Here is a 17,604-nt window from a genome sequence, read left to right as displayed (position 1 = left end):
GACTTTATTGTTAGGTTGGCACCAAGTTGAAGATTTAAATGCATTAATTTATCGCGGAAAAATTGATTGGGCACTGCTACTTCAATCCTGGGAATATTACTAGCCGTCAGGCTCGCTCCGCTCGCCATATCCGTTTAGCCAGACGTTTAGTCTGGACCCCCGACTGGATTGTTCTAACATATGATAAAAATGCTCAAATGAAAAATGCAGGCGAGCGAAGCGAGCCTGCTGATCTTATTCTTGGACGAACCAGTCGGGGGTCCAGGGAGCGGAGCCCCCTGGCTAGACGGATATGGCGAGCGAAGCGAGCCTGACGGCTAGTACAAAATATAATAAAAAGAGCATCAGCTGATGAGGAGTGCAGTGCAATGCGTATTTGTGGCGCATGAGTCGCCACGAACGCAGCTTAAGAATTAGAGTATTAGGTATAAAATTAGCGTCATGTGGCACATAAATTCAAGAACTTCTGAATAGGAATATTCAGAATTCTTAAGTATACTATGCTATTCCAAGCATAAACAATCAATTTGGTTAGTATCGAAATTTATTTATGATTGCAGCACAGAATTTGATTATAGATTCAAGGTTAAAGTTACTCTTCGATTCGAAATCGTGTGAAAATGAAGAGGAATTATAAGCTGGAAAAGTACTACCAACGAATAAACCAATACTACTTCTGGAAAAAACACATCCGCAATGCAGTCAGATAAAGTGGGTGAAATCAATAAGAATGTTGATCTTGTTTGCAGACGATATCTATGTACCTGGAACATAATCATGCAAGGTAATCGAAGAATTCTACCAGCTTATTAACTCTTATTCTAGTTTTGCTATGGGAAGAATATTGCTATCAATCAGTATCAGTTTTTTCTGCAGAGTTGTGTATCCATATAACAGGATAGTGTTCTTTTCATTCTCATAGACTTGGTTCAGATTGAAACGACATTTATATTCATTGTATTGTCTCATTCCTCTACAGGAATCGTCTTTTTCATGAAAGATTATAATTGAAAACTTATTATGATACGATACTGTGAATAAATTCAGTAATGGAAAATCCAATAATTATTATAAATAATAATACTAGTCTGTACCTACTGTCTAAAGATATCATAATATGGAATTTCCATGTCGATGCATCCTCGTCTTTTCTTCGATTAAGAAGTAAATTCTGAAATTCTTCAGATACTGATTTTTTGTGAGATATAGTGATATTCATCCATAATAAAACACTAGAATATTGTTTAAAAAGATCACGAATTCATTTAAATTTAAATTCATGATTCTTTTAGGCAATATTCTAGTGTTTTATTAATACTGAAATTCTACTTTTAATTCGAATAATGAAATATATTTCTCAATTGTCATTTACTAATAGAAAGCCAAGGTCCTTATCCTAAGCTAAGACCTTTGTGTGAGCAAGAATGGAGCGAATTTTACCACCAGTAAAATCTGTTTAGAAGTGTGATAATAATTCATAATTGTAATAATACTCTTAAATCATTTCAATTGTACATCTTCAATAGTCAATCTTAATGTACACGTTCCATATGAGACTTGAAGCAATAATTTATCAAGTAGTTATAATTTCCATTGAAGAAACTGGTAGCATAGGGAAAAGAACACTTTATTTAAACAAATATATTCTGTCTCTTCTGGTAGGTTCCATTTTGAAAGTATTAATAGCATGTATTGGAGGCGAGAAGCACCATTTATACTAATGAAAGATGAATATTAACAAAACTTTCATACTGTTAATAATTTACAAGTATTTTTACATGTGGTACACAATAAGCATTCAGACTATTGTGCTTCGGCAAGTAAAGAGCAAATCACGTTCACCTGAAGCATATTAGAAAACTGTCGGTAATAAACATCATGATAATTTATTATTCCTTTATGATATCGATTTCAATTCGCAACTTACTTTAAACAATTAGTTATTCTTCAAGGAAGTCGTGAATACAGAACTCTTTGTCAGCAACCTTGAAAATCATATTGCACGTGCAGCTGGAGGATCATGTTCCTCCTCTGAGTCTGTTTCTCTTTTATAGATTAATCGACAGCTGGCTCTCTTTTGTCAGTCGATCATCAACTAGTAAAGTGCCTGTGCAATGACAGGGCGATCCCAGAGAGTATAGAATGCACATTCTCTACTCTCTGGGCGATTTCTTCATCTGCTTTCTGTCGATTTGTTGTTGCCTTCAACTGTGTCCCCAGGCCAAGGAGTTGACTTAGTCGTTCGATTTCCCATGCAAAGAGGAAGGCCTCTTTGCTTCCCGTCAGTTGCCCGGCCCGGCCCAACATCCCGAAGGTCATCTTCATCCTCCTACTGCCTATCCCACTTCTCCTCTTTTTCCCATTCTTCTCATTGAAATCTTCTGTCCTCCCACAGGCTACAATTAGTCTATTTCCTTGCCTCGCAATTTCATGAAGAGTTGAGTCATTCTTTCTCCTTGAACCAACCAACTCTCCTTCTGAATACGCGATCTGCATCAGTGATGGAATGATCCAACAACAAGATTGGATAAAAATTATCGGCTTGAATTAGAATACTCATGTTAATAATGATATAACATCATCAATAAGGGTATTTCTATTTTCGATTTAGTGTGATAGACACAAGACACTTTTTTCTTATGGATTGATATTTCTGTGAATTCATCGGCAATATAACTTAATGAACAATTGAATCTGTCATATCAAGAAGCTCATATAATCGTGACTGTTATTCCTATCCTAGTGATGGTGAGTAGGAAGATTTCATATTATAATATAAATATGTATAATTATAAAGGATGATTGAATCATGAGATTCGATGAAAAGAATCATTCATATCCATATAGAGATTTTTATAAAGAGAGAGACCAAATGAGAAAAGTGACTATTCAATAGAGAATTCATCCAATGTCGATATACGTTATGAATGAGCTAAAGACTGATGAAATCTTAATGAAGCGAATGTCGCTCGTTTTATGGGGGTACATAAAGAGTGTATATCTTGATATACTACTAAAGGGTGTATATACTACTATACTACTATATACCACTAAAGTGTGACATAAACTTCATCAAGATTTTAGTTGATCAAAAACAAGCCGGGGTAGGCAACTTGAGTAGGCCTACCCACGTCCAGCTTTTTGTGAGTTGAGTTCCTGTTGCTTCCAGAAAGGCCAGTGGATACAGTATCATAAATTTAATTCTAGAACATCACATAGTTCTGAAAAATAACAGCATAAGGCCATATATGAGAAAAACCTAACCCCCTGACCTTTCCCTAACCTAACCTTTTTCCTTTAACCAACTTCTCCCTAACCTGCTCTCACTAATCTACAACACTATAGTTTGTATAATGTAAGTTGAGACTTGGCCCTCCATTCGAGGAAATAAAAGTGATGCTAAATTGTGTAAAATAGCAAAATCTTGCAAATTTTTAATTTAACCACACATAAGAAGTGATCATTCAAACACATAGAATATCATCCCTGATATTCCAGTAGCACTTGAAAAGTTTCAAGGTTTAAGGGTTAACCTTCCGGTAGTCGCGCCCTACTAAATCACACGAGCAGTCGCGTGTTGTATTTTTACAACATCCAATTTTCCAAGTGTTATGTACTCTGTTTACTGTCAAAACATATTAATCAATTGTATAATTACTTTTTCCATCTTCTTGGATTATTTTACGTCTATTAACATTTGGATGATTACCATTTCATAGCCCAATAAGGTACATCAAGCAAAGCCATCTACTTTTTGTTATTGGTTTGTTTACAGTCCCCGTATACAGTCTTTCCCTATCTTATGCACTGTCGCGACTAAATGGCACTTACAGAATGAACCATTGCTCGGTTGATACTGCAACTCAGTGGAGTGATGGGGGAAAAGTTTTGGAATGCATAGGTGACTCATTCATCACTGACACCACCCTATACAATAGTTTTGCGCATCAAAAAAACTGACACTGCTGTACTTTTTACAACAGCGTGACTGCCGGGAGGTTAGAAGGGAATTCAGTTTTTTTAATGAAATTGAAAACATCGCGAAAATATGTTTTTCTTTTGAATGTAACATCTCTCAGAATTATAGGATGTCTTAGTAAGTGAGAATGTTTTGTAAAAGAACGGGGAGAATGTCTCCTCCCTATTATAGATAATAGGTATATAATAGGTGTATAGATAATTTTCATCCGACCTATAGTTATATTGATTATCCTGTTCTTCTTCAATGTCGAGACATTTCAAGCAGAAAACATTGAATACTCGACATGTTAAAAACGTTTTGTTTTGAAAGATAAGTGGGTGGTGGAAGCGTGAAAGTGTTTCAGAAATAATTGAAATTATTTCTTAATACTGGTCAAAATATTGGTTGAATTAAAAAAATAGGTACTTGACAAGCTAATCTATAAAACCTATAAAACATGATAAGTGATTTGACTAAAATATCGTTGACTTTTTGAATTCTCTGATGGTTCCTACCATCAACACTGTTTACATCATTCTCTACTTCCTTCTATGTACGGGAGATATTTTCTATTCAATAGAACGTGATGAATCGTTTCCGAGAACGAGCACACAGAATATTTCGTCCTATTTTCTGGCATGGAAAAAACGACATCGAGCCTAATTGGCTCGTGGCTGGTGAGCGTTTTTCTCTTCACTCTTGACGCAAGAAGGAAGAATTAGGGCAGAGGCCAGCGTCGAAGCCCCGCGCGTGCATTGGCTTCCGAGCGCGGCGCAGTGCAGCGCAAAGGGATAACTCGGCTGATGCTACACAGAAAACAGGCCAAACCCTTCGAGCGCCAGCGGCTTCAATAGTCGATGACGTAATAGAGTGCAGTACACTGCGGAAGTATATAGAGCCGCTTGCTGTCGCCAAGCTATTTTCTCTCTTGATAAGAGCAAAAAGTGATAACAGAGTCGTGCCAGGCCAGTGCTCTTCTGCAGCAGTACTACAGCCTTGACATAAATCTGCCCCCTAGAACCCCCCCCCCACCCACACGGGCAACGGGTGCCATCATATCGCCAAAGCCAACAGTGACGCCCATCTTTCAGCCGATACCAAACTGGTGAAAATTGTGTGGCTTCGTTGTCTTCAAGAGATAAATGCTCAAATCCTACAACTAAAATGAAAAATATAACTAGTAAGACCCTCCGGGCCTGAGAGATCGTTTAAAATGCCGCTGATATTCTTTCATTTGTTCTTTTGGAATCTATGGTTGGAATCAATTCATAATATTCCATAATATATAACTCAACAACATAATTTTATCCTCTCGTGATTATTGATTCTATCTATTGCGTAAAAGATATAGTGATATTAAGCACGTATCCTTTTTCGTTTATAAAGGACGAAGAAGTACATAAATATTATTCTCCAACGGTAAAATGTTCAAATAACATAATTATACAGTATGTTGAAAATTTGAAGTTGATTAATGAAAGCATTCGAAAGTTAACGGCGTACATACAAGACAATCAAAAACGGACAACGACGACTTTGAGCCTTAAAAGAAAAAAGTAGGAACTCGCTACGTTCGTTCAACACGTCTTCCAGATCACCCAAATGACTCATCCTACTTCATTCCAGGGTAATATAGTATTCTCATAGCATCCTAATTAATCCTAATTCTGACCGAAAATAAAAATTGAGTTTGTCCAGCATTACTTCTATTTTAAAATTGTGAAGAATACAGGCACATTTGCTAAACAATAATTTTTATAAAATATCTATAAATTTCAATATTTATTTATTTGATTTATTTGAAAATTAGTTTCAAATGTAATATAGTTTCCTTATTAATGTAATATCATCCACATTAAGTGAGTACTGATGTGAATATAGAAATTCGATTGAAACTTTTAATCTATATAGATATTTAAATCCAAATACACAGTAAGGCCTCTATTATTTTTTAATGGTTCTGTCAGCTAGTATGGAATAAACTCCACTCTCTTTGTTCGAGACATTATGTCAGTAGTAGACTCTAATTTCCACAGCAGAAGCTAGCCCGAGTGACAGATCAGTTCTGAAATGGAAAATGTATTATAACACTTGGCACAAGCTTTTGCATACAAAGTATCTTACATGATTCGTTCATGCCATAATGCTTGTCAAACAAAAAAGCATAGACTATTATCGGTTTGAAACTGAATAGGCTACAAAAAAACAAATTGGATTTGAATAATAGTAGATCAAATAGAAAAAATGAAATAACAAACAGTATATCTTCATCTAAAATGATAATTGAAGTACGTGGAGTAGTTTTTTCGGATTCATACATGTATCACATCAATACTGTGTTTTTCTTGTCAAAACCATTTTAGTCTAATGTCCTCCATCCTCCGAATGAATAGTCAATAGTCTGGAAATGAGAACTCTTCTAATTGATACCTAACAACACAAACACTGTCGGTATAATATTATCATATTCAAACAGTCCACAATATACAGACATCATTGTCAAACAACAGACGTCGTCATTAAAATGGAAATGCTGGATGGCCAGCCACTTAACGAAATTTACAACTGGAGTAAGAGACCCTGAATCACTAAACGATAAGCAATAACTGTCTGGCGGGTAACAGAAACATCAACTTTGACCGTTCAAGAGCTGCGTTATCACTTCCGTTTTAATTAACTAGGAGTCTACGAAGGATATCACAAGAGTTCAAGATAATGCAGTTTAAAGAAAGAACTCTACGTGCCCCAACGCCTCCAATACGCTTTTCTTCTAATAAAAACTGAATTCTTATCATTGTATGTAAATAACGCAACAATATGATAAATTCCTTCCAATGAATCCTTCCATGGAAAATATTTTAGATCGATGGACGAACAAAAAAATTTAGGACAGTAAAATATTGATCACTGACAAATTGCTGACAGAGTTTCAAAAAAATATTTTTTAAATAATGATGGAAATTGGAGAAATGTTTTCAAACTTTATTTCTGGTGGAACATAGGCCTACTTGTGAAGAATATTTAATCTATTTAATTTGATTTAGAGCTAAAAAATGGCTGGTACTGAACAAGCTCTTGGAGTGAGCCAAGCACTTGTACTAAAGGAGTGAATCGGTTAATAAAATAATGATGTTTGGTAAGTGCATGATTAAAACACTTTTTAATGAGGGATGAAGTGAGATACTGTACTATAAAAATCAAGTGTTGAGTAAATACTTTTTCTTAGCGTGCTTACATCAAATTAATTCCTCAGAAAGGGACTTGGCAATTACGAAGATATTTGATAAACAGGATTTATTATAACTAATCTCTTTAATTGCTTGTTTCTTTCAAATGTTGCTGCTATTCTGTTTCTCTCTCCAGTAGTTTGATCTTCTGCTTTATATATTTTCCTCATTACACACACACTCTCTTTCTCTTTTCCTCTACAATCTGTCCTCCACACAAAAAATCTTGCATTTCTCTCTTGCTCTCATTGTTCTATTCCTCCTTTTTTCGCACTTGACACATGCTCAGCACACTCTGGCACATATCCATACGTCTCCTCCAAAATTATTTACACAATCACCCTGTCCCTCCTCTTACACACATTTACTATGAAACTTCTCCATGTATAATCGGGAATTCACTCATGTTATAATGTCTTTCTTCATTTACATTTCTCATAAGTTTTGTGTGAAGTTTTGCCATTCCGCGTTTCAGTGTGGTTTGGCTATGAAATTGATTCAATTTCTTCTCGTTTGCAGTTATATTCAGGTTTGAGAAGCAACGCGAGAACCGGAAGGATACATTCCAAAAGAGAGTGGCAATCATAATAATTATTGTTTATAATTTTTTGTTTACTTTTAATTTTTTTACAAGATGAATCTCGGAGGTTTTCAATATCTCTTTCCATCGATATATAACGATGTAGTCTATTTGAGTTTTGATACGAAGGATAATTCAAATTGCATTACATTTTCATAATTCATTACCATTATTGAGAGAAAAATTATGAAATTCATTGAATAGTTTGCTATACTTTCCAATGAGAAGACATCCCTTTCATTATCAACACTCTATCAAAAAGACGACGTATTAAAAAGGGTAAAGAGGAAGAGATACTCAAAGCTTGAAAGCTTGATTTCTGTATTATGGAATGTAAATGAATAAATAAAATATTTTCGATAATATTTCATGAGCCATCACAATATTGTAATCTACATGAAGGAAGAATATCAGACCGTGAAACCAAATATATTTCAATCCGCCATAATAGATAAATGTGATCCTTTCTTTAAAATTTAAACAAAACACTCCTTCGCTTGTATGTCTTTTCATTCTTTATTCTCTTATTGGTTTAATGATACACAATTTTTTTCAAATTTTTGACCAAGTAGCAAGTAACATATACAGTATGACTTGATACTTAAACATTGAATTTGATTTCGTCCATAATTCACTCATAGAATTTCAAGCTTTTGTAAAAACCCATAGTCCTTTATCAATTCGAACTGAGAGAGAGCTATAATTATTTATTCCCTATCCACTTCGCCAATATCTCTTTTCTGTTTGTATCAATAATTTTGAACGCATATAATTTACAGTACATTTACTTCCTTTTGTGACTAACTTGAAATATTATTTGATTAATGATAACATAATGAAAAATTATATTACATCTTTTTGTAGAGTGAGAGATTTACCATAATTATTATTCTGATGATGCAATATAGTGGGTATACTAGATCCAAGTGTAGGTTATACCTTGTGAACCTAGTGATCATAATCCGTTATTCAGATGAATCTCAATGAACAGAAATTTCAATAGCCAGTAAAATCTATATTGGATCAAGCACGCCTACAAGAGATGGCTGTTATACGATGATTGTTTATACTAAATGTAATATTTTTGATTAGTATCTCATCAAAAGTAGCCTTTCTCTTGTAGGAATAAAGTCAAATTGACAATTTTGCTGAGCATAATATTCAAACAAATATCTCTCCTGCAAAGACTAATCCCACCTAGAACTATACACAGTACTTGACTAGAGCTGAATATTTTCACTTTTCAAGCTGAAACTGAAAGAACATGGGATAGGAAGCGTGGCTCCGGTACGTCACCGGTTACAACTTGTTATGTCCACAATGGCAGTCAGTCTCAGAAAGGAAGGTGTTGCGCGGACAAGGTCAAGGGAAGGCAAAGAAAATATTCAAATGGCTCTTATTGTCTTTGAATGAAAAGCGACAGTCGAAGTTCTTCTTCGGCATAGAATATTATTTGAAGAATAATTTCGCGCACAGTCGAGGAACGTCCTTCGCATTCATCATTTCAACTAAACAGCTGTTTCAAGGTCATCACTGATTTTACGTGATAAAAATAAACTATATCTTGGCAGAAACTGAGATTTTTCATCTTTTCTCTGCAATTATCTGCGGTCGATTTGAATAATTTGCTTCACAACTCTCTGTCATCGTACAATTCAACCCGTGATGAATAAGAACTATTATTTGTTCAAACAAGCTGGAAAACTGGAAATGATGATTGATGAATTTATCAGTTCGTGATATTTCTCTTCAATTTCGGATCAACTCTACTTTTGCATGATACCTTTTATTCCTGTTCTGAGTATATTATTTTAAATTCAGATCAATACAATACGCCTACCTGTTAGGTGATGATACTGGGTGGTAATTCTTGTTCTTTCCGGAGGTATTCCTAGATTGGAACATATTAATGCCATTTGTAATTGGCTCCAGATGTTTACAAAATTTATTAACACTTTTTGATGGAATATGTACTAGTTACTAGTTTGAAATGATAACAACGAGCTCATTCAATTTTAAACTTTATCATCACCATCACTTTAAAAAAATCGAATGTGGTTATATCATGTTATTTGTTATATCCATACCGAAATGATGTTGTCAATGTATTTAGAAGGACATTTTGTGAACAATAATAAAATATGAAACTTAGTAGGAACCTAAATTGAGATTCACAATGTTTCTTCGGAACAATGTAGCACAGATCCAACCTGGTTGTCTGTGGTTTTAGGTTTCAGGAGAAATTATTGCATTCGTTATTCTGTTCTAATCATAAGTGATAATACCAACTGAGATTCTAAAATGGTGGTAACGTTTACTGAGCTCCTTTATACCAAACTCAAACAATTCTCGAACGATTGTCTTGGTGGCTTATCATCCCGCAGGTATCCAAATATCTAGAAGATTAGTCAATTGTCAGTACACCATGCAGTCAGTATACTTTTTGTTCATTCCAATTCCATTTGTAAACAACAAACGACAACCCACATCTCCTTCACGGGACATCCCAATGAATGTTTCTCAGTGATTTTTATCTTCTCATTGATGCAACCTTCCACTGTATCAGTCGATAGATTGCTATAGACCCGCATGCTCCAAACTCCCAAAAAAGCACAAACTCTTATTTTCGTACGATCTACCACAGATTCAAATTGCGTTGAATGTCAATTCAGTTTCAAGAAAGCAGCCTGTTAAAGAAGGAAGGATCACATCCGCTACCATCAATAATATGGCTTAGTATTGCTATAGATTGGTCTAGTTTCATATTTCATCACCACAGTCGATTGACAGGGAAATCGTCTTTTGATACTTTTCTGTACTTTTATTTCTATTTACTCAATCGCAATAAAGTTCCTTTCAGTTTCAAGTTCAAAACTTTATCCTTCTTTAAAAATAGAAAGAATTGTCAGAATAGGTCTTGTAAATTTTATGAATTACTTTTATAAATGCATGATTTTTCAAGACGTAACGTGTAATATAAAATTAGTACAAGGAAACTAATAAACATCTTAATCTGAAACTGGCTACTAACATGTAGAACATGTATTATAAACCTGCACACACACACACATTTTCATCATGCATGTTTTGTTATCGGCGATTGGCTTCTTCTTCTTCTTCTTCTTCTTTCAGCTCAATCGTTTGATTGATTGGCAGCCTTCCATCTAAATCTGTCCATTGCTACTCTCATAAGAGCTAGAGAGGCTTCTAACATATAATAAACAACCAATTACAATGAATAAACCACTAGAAAATAACAAATTATAATGAAAGGAAAATAATTTAACCTTAAGTAAAGCAGCAAAGAAAGAATAAACAACAAAAAATCAGTGATACAGAAACTTAACCTCGAATATTTTTCCTCGAAGCATTTTGCTGTGATGACGCAAAACTGTATGACGTCATGTGTATCATGTATGTTCTACCGTTAGTGGCCAGCCTTAGGGGTGGGAAGTTCCCCTTCGATGTGATTCCAATCAATCAATTATTTTCTATTCATCGATAAAAGTTCTTAAAATAATTTCAAATAAGAAGAAACCTGGAAAATACACAACCATGTATATTCAGAACGCAAATTGATGAGACAAAAAGTAAAACCCATGCCTTTAATAATTATCCTCAAATTAAATCATACTATTCAAATTCAAATGATTTATTGTCATGAATTTAGCTGATTGATTTGTCTTAATTTTCAGAGAAATAACATTCCATAGAGATAATAGAAATTTAGGATTTGGAAACAATGATCATTATGTGAGAAAATTTTAGTATCTTTAGTACCCTCAAACGTCATCCAAAAGTTAATCTATGATAGAAGCCATATAATTTGGAGAGAGGATGTAGCCTGAGATTGACTATGTAGTAAAATCCTTCAAAAAGTGAAAAAATGTATTATTTGATAAAAATTTAATTATGAAGAAGTAGTAGTTGAGTAATCCTCTTAATGTTAATAAATTGTCAAGTTGATAGCAATTGGTTGAGTTTACGAAATTTTCTCCCCCATCTAATATGTTTCTCATTTAGTATGGTATATTATTTCCCATCGCTACTTATTTAATGAGGGATGAATTGAAATGTATTATTATTCGCTTTGTGAGTAGTTGTGAAGGTGATTTTTGTGGTAGTTATCCATACTGAATAAAATTATTCAACTTATAGTATCTTGATTCAGTAATATTATTATTCACCTAAAGACACTACAAAAAATCATGATTTTCCAGTTCAGAAATCCTCGTGGAAATTTTGAATGAATGAGTGAAAATGAGGAAATTTTGAATTAATGAATGGGTCTTTGTTGAATTCTCATATCAAATCTTATTGTTACAACAATAAACTACTTTGTAATTTGGAGATACAGTAATATGAGACTACTTATAAAGTTACGTTAGAAAATAATCTAAAAATCTTGTTGAGGAAGAAGAGAGAATCATGAAATGACACGTGGAATTCATTTCAGACGCTCTCCGGTCATGAATTGCTGTATTCATCAGAAAGTTGTTTGCAAATTAATCGGGTGAAAGAATTCAGAAAAGAGAAGCAATAAGCGAGTGATGAAGGAAAGAGTTTTCAGTTACTGGAAGCGGCGGCGGCGGCGTTGTGGGTTGTGGGCGAGGTAGTTGACGTCGACAACTGTGTGTTATCAGTGGAGAGACGTTGATAAGACGAGTCCATTTGGAGTGGGTGGGGATGGTGGAGCGTCGCGACGGCTGAGGGTCGCAGGAGAGCGTCGGTGAGGAGGAAGGGCTCTCGGTGCTCTGTGGGTGCGCAGTGGCTTGCAAGGCTGGGGGGAGGGGGAGTGGGCCAGGGCAGGGTGGGGGGACCGTGGTGGCACCGTCGCAGCCAAGAGTCCATCCTAGTCTCTGTGAGCCAGCCAAGGGTGGCGGTTGCTGTAGTTGCTACTGCACGTTGGCCTAGGGGCTCATGGCTCATGCCCCAGTCTATGAATGGTGGTGTCGTCTTTCGCTTGTGTACTAGTGACTTGCCTCTCTTGTGACTGTGTCTCCTCTTTGTTCTCGTCATCGACCCAGTGCCAGCGCCAGTCAGGCCATCCTGTGAGTCAACACCGCCGCCCCTCAACCATCTTCCGGTGAGTTCACTACTACCTAATAATTGATGATTATGTCGTTTTTCTTCACTTTACTCCATGTGAATCTATAAATATATCCTTGCTTATCAACTCTTCCATCCTTGTGTTACATTTATCATGTCACCTCGTTGATAACACTATCTATTTCCAGTCATACAATATTATGACTCACTTATTGATTGAATCGTTATTGAAAATTAAATAACCTAAAAGACCGTTCTTCGACAAAATATGGTAGCTACTATTGCGGTACCAGTGTTATCGAATTATGTTCTGGCATATTCCAACAGTTTTATTACCGGCATCCTTGTACATGTATATCATTAGTGTATTCCATATTTTGTATTGCGTCATGTTTGTGATAAGACTTTGGACTATCAATTCCGATTCACTCGTGGTACCTGGAATGGTGAAATAACCTGAAAGAGCTTTCCTCTTGGTTAGTTTCATTTAGTTTCTTGTTCACATTAATATAGGGCTCATTCAAGTGATTCATTACAAAACTACCCTTAATCTGATGGAACCATAATTATCATATTATTACGACACATATTTATAGAGGTACATTTTTGAGAGGCACATATATCTCAGTATTATACAAGAATATTTCGAGAATGCTTGATTAACTAATGAGTTAATTACTTTCCAACTCTTGCACAATATTTCAAATATTGCGATGTTATCGTAATTTTTATGCAGTATGTCCTGTATGCAAATGTTAAAGAAGTTGACTTTAAGGCATATGTGGTAAAAATTGAATAGCATTGGTTTGTGATTTGTTCTAGCTACATTGAAGGCAATTTGAGATTTTGTAAATTACATCAAACTTATAATTTTAGTTAATTTGAAGGTTATAGTATCGTGTTAATAATTCCCATGCATCTTCACTCTTCAGCTGAATTGTTAAGGCGATCTCTGTTGATCAATTAGGATTTGGCAACATCTCAATATTGATGTTATTATTGAAAATAAGTTCCATAATAGCTAATAGTAAAAAAAAATTAAATTTAAAAGGAAAAATTTCTCATGAAAATAGCGATGACTTGAGACAATATATCACATCTTTCTTATTGCTTCAATCATGTCTTCAATCCTTCGACACAATTAACATAGTAAATTAATTGAATGGAGTTTTATCATAAATTTGATATCCGATGTCCAGTGAACGAATGATGAGCTATTGTATTGACATATTGACAATATATATATATATATATATATATATATATATATATATATATATATATATATATATATATATAGGCTATATATATCGTTCATTATGAATAGAATAATTTACCAGTACATGCTCTCTGATTTACAAGCTTTTTTCTCCCTCAGTAATATTAATTGGAATATTTCTTTGGGATGATTCCAAAATATAGAAATTTAAATAATAACTACCTACTTCACTTTGATAAGTAATCTAATGACGGAAGCATTCGTTGTTGGAACTCAATGGATTTTGGTTTGTTCAGGCCTGAGTTAATGAACTTATTCGTGCTTTTCACTGATATTATGAACGAAATTACGAAGCTGGGTGGAGATTATTTTTCATGATGTCTAATTCTAGTTGCTAAAATATGAAATTGTATTCGGATTCAATAATATGTTCTGGAATCAACATCAAACTGAATCAGCATCAGAAAGCAATACTTCAACCTTAATTGGATGTTTTTGAGAAAATAGAAATTTTAATATATCAATTGAGGTTCCAAAACCTTCAACATTCAGAATATTCATATTTGATTTGAGCAGGAACCAGTGACGTCTCTTAATCGAACAGTAGTATTGTACATATTTATTGGCAACTTGCTGTCACATTCCTGGGAATTTGAAACAAGTCCATTCTTCTGTATAATCATTATGAAAGGTTTTATTGTTGTAAGTGTAACTGAACTATTAACTAGTTGCACTCTTGTTATCCATCCTTTTATTCTTCGAGCTAGCAGTTAGTATGTGGAAAGAGCTGCTTCTTATCTTATCTGTGTGGTTTAACCGTAAAACAAACGAGAAAGACACAACGAGTGAGAGAGAGAGAGAGAGAGAGAGAGAGAGAGAGAGAGTGATAGTGATAGTATTTGGTTAGAAGTCGATTTCACAAGCTAATCAACTCTGTGAAATTGGTGGTCTGATAACAGCGCGTAGTACTTCCCCATTGTGAATTCTCTGGTCCGCAAAGTGAAGAAGTTTTCGTTGAAATATACAAGTGGATATTGCCGTCGTTTTGGAGCAAGATGACTGTAAAAATGATAAGAGGTTGTCTGAGAAGACTTTGAAGTGATCGATTAGAGACAAATTAGTACTGGCTTGTGTTATCACCATCAGCTCATTTCTTTGTAGTATTGGATTGTTGCACAATAGATGGAGTACCTTGTCATTGGATCAGTTCTCAGTTGCTCTTCATGCTTTTTACCATTGCAGTGCTGTATTTCAAACACTCTACATTATCGAGTTTATCGCTTGTGCGCTGACGTCATTCCAAGAGAAAGAATGGAACAAATGAGAGCGAGCTTCAACTCAACACTAGTCGAAGCATCTAAACTACCAAATACAGATCGACTGTTTGCGTTGTAACCATTTGGAGGAATGAAACAGTATGTAAAGCAGAATTTACGATACCATCCAACTGTTTAAAACATGCGTTGACGTTCCTTTCGGTGATCACCGAACGCTGTGATGTATCGTTTTGCTCGATTATCTAAATTGCTAGATAATAGTAATTTCAAACATCAACCACTATCACTAATATTCTTTAGGTATAAAGATTTAGTTTTTTCATCGAACAATAATAATTATCAAATGTGAGACACCAGTTATTGAACTAAGAGACACATTTGAAGTATGAAAATGTGACACAGTTATTCAATTATAATTAGCTGATGGGTAATAATATTATAATGTAGTAGGGTTTAAATTCTGGTCTTGGAAACCTTTTTGTACAGCTATAGATATGATTAAACTATTTCGGGAATCTCAACTATAGAGTCGAGCATAGCTAATTAAATGGAGCATAATGCAGCATAATGGTGGGCTGTGTTGAACCAACATTATCAATGGGCCGAGCGAAATGCTGATCTCTGGCTCTGTAATTGGTTCATCCGCACAACAACAGCTCTCCGGGTAATTGGAATAGGCGCACTGGGAGAACTCTGTTCTAATCACATTTCCTTCCTCCATAAAAAATAGCTACATCATCTCATATTCAAAATTGAGGATAGAACCAATGATTTGAAGTTGTGGGATATACTTCACAGCTATCATTGAAAGTTTAGAGATGTAACTTTCAAAACAAACATTCTATTCACTTATGACTAGAAAAGTTACCATTTTCTTCATTACATCACTATCGAATATTACTCTTATGACTTTTGTGCTATTATGGAGTTTCTACTTTCATTACTATTTTTATGACTTTTGTGTTGTCATGGAGTTTCCCCACTTCCATTCAAATTTATATTGTCATAAGCTCGACATCACATTGAAAAACATTACAATGAATAACATGAATACAATTCATGTTGAAATTTCAAACTCTCTGTTATCAACTGAGTCGAGAAGTGGTGCCTGGAAAAAAGAAATTTTGACAACTTTTCATGAACTGAAGTGATATGTATCTATTATTAAAATTCCAGCTTTAACGGTATTTCCTAAAATTCATGACTTGAAACCCTAATTTAGGCTTGCGAGATGAGGTTTATGTGGAACGGAATTGAAACCTGAATGATGAAGAATGATAAGGGGTCCAATGTGAGTGTGTCTTACGAGTTTTCTCGGTGGTAGATGCTTTCGGCTTTCTATCAGGCATTACATTCGGAAGACATCCGCATTGAGCTTAGAGCGATGGTGGATATCTCTCTAGAGAAGAGGCTTGAACACATGGTGCAACGTGAGAAAGATGGGCTGTTTGGTACGGTACACGTTGGTGGAGTGTGGATGGGGTCTGGGGTGAGGCCCCAGCGAAGCGCAGTAGTGGATCTGTTGGCCTGAAGAATAGTTGCGGGGTGAGGGATGATGGTGTTGGTGGGGGGGGATATAGTTAGGGGGTGAGGGGGCCACCACCAGCATGCAGCATCATCAGCCGTTCTGTTCTTGGCGTTACCAAGAGGGGATCGATGCCAGGCCAGCGACAGTCGTTCCATTTGCCTCCTCTTCCTCGCCTCCTACTTGTCTCCTCTCATCATACTTCTCTCCTCTTCCTTTCCTCCATCTGTCTATTTAACCTTCAGCTGACGTATGATGCAAGTCTCACTTGCGTACTGCGGAAAAGGTAGGGCACCACACTTCTATCGAGATGAACAATCTAGGCCGGCTGGCTGAATTCTGGTGCGTGACATCTCAAGTCTAGTTTGGATAACATTTTCATTATAAGCTTGAGAATCTCATTAATAACGTTTTGAATTCAAATATCGCTATAACAGCTTGAATGATTCAAGTTATGGATATGGATTCCTATACCATCTTAAATTTGTAGCAGTTTCCACCTCCAACGTCCTTTTGATAAGGTAGCAGAGGTGTTCTGTCATAAAACATATCCATTCCATTCTTTATCAATATTATCACCACCAATTATTGTGATGATTATATGCCTTCTCTATCCAAATCATTAAATCATTAAATCACGTTATAATAGGTGTAATAGGGTGATAAGAGAACATGCCATTTATCCAAAGTATGACATTATTAAGTAAATATAACTATTTCTCTCGATATAGAAAAATTATCATGAGCTTGACTTATTGATAGAATC

The 17,604-nt window shown here is 35.2% G+C and overlaps 1 protein-coding gene across 1 annotated transcript; it reads right to left on the bottom strand.

Moving 5' to 3' along the window:
- Positions 1-5,768: 5,768 nt before the first annotated feature.
- On the bottom strand, positions 5,769-16,996 carry LOC120350236. Its single transcript, XM_039422807.1, has 4 exons — positions 16,774-16,996; positions 12,343-12,870; positions 11,116-11,306; positions 5,769-6,026 (listed from the first exon to the last, which is right to left on the bottom strand). The coding sequence occupies exons 1-3, from the start codon at positions 16,994-16,996 to the stop codon at positions 11,260-11,262; spliced, it is 798 nt and encodes a 265-aa protein (XP_039278741.1). The 3' UTR covers positions 5,769-6,026; positions 11,116-11,259.
- Positions 16,997-17,604: the final 608 nt, after the last annotated feature.

This window comes from Nilaparvata lugens, chromosome 3, assembly GCF_014356525.2.
Source record: "Nilaparvata lugens isolate BPH chromosome 3, ASM1435652v1, whole genome shotgun sequence".
Lineage (NCBI taxonomy): Eukaryota > Metazoa > Arthropoda > Insecta > Hemiptera > Delphacidae > Nilaparvata > Nilaparvata lugens.
The sequence above is the reverse complement of the archived record's forward strand: the minus strand, read 5'-3'. Positions and strand labels throughout refer to the sequence as shown.

Bases quoted from the DNA above. Each gene is read 5' to 3' on its own strand.
- LOC120350236 (XM_039422807.1), bottom strand. From the start codon at position 16,996: ATGGAACGACTGTCGCTGGCCTGGCATCGATCCCCTCTTGGTAACGCC. The intron at 12,871-16,773 runs GTACCGTACCAA...ATCAATTATTAG, and splicing joins CATCCACACTCCACCAACGT to GTAGTAGTGAACTCACCGGA. The intron at 11,307-12,342 runs GTAACTGAAAAC...TGTATTTTCCAG, and splicing joins CGCCGCCGCCGCCGCTTCCA to GTTTCTTCTTATTTGAAATT.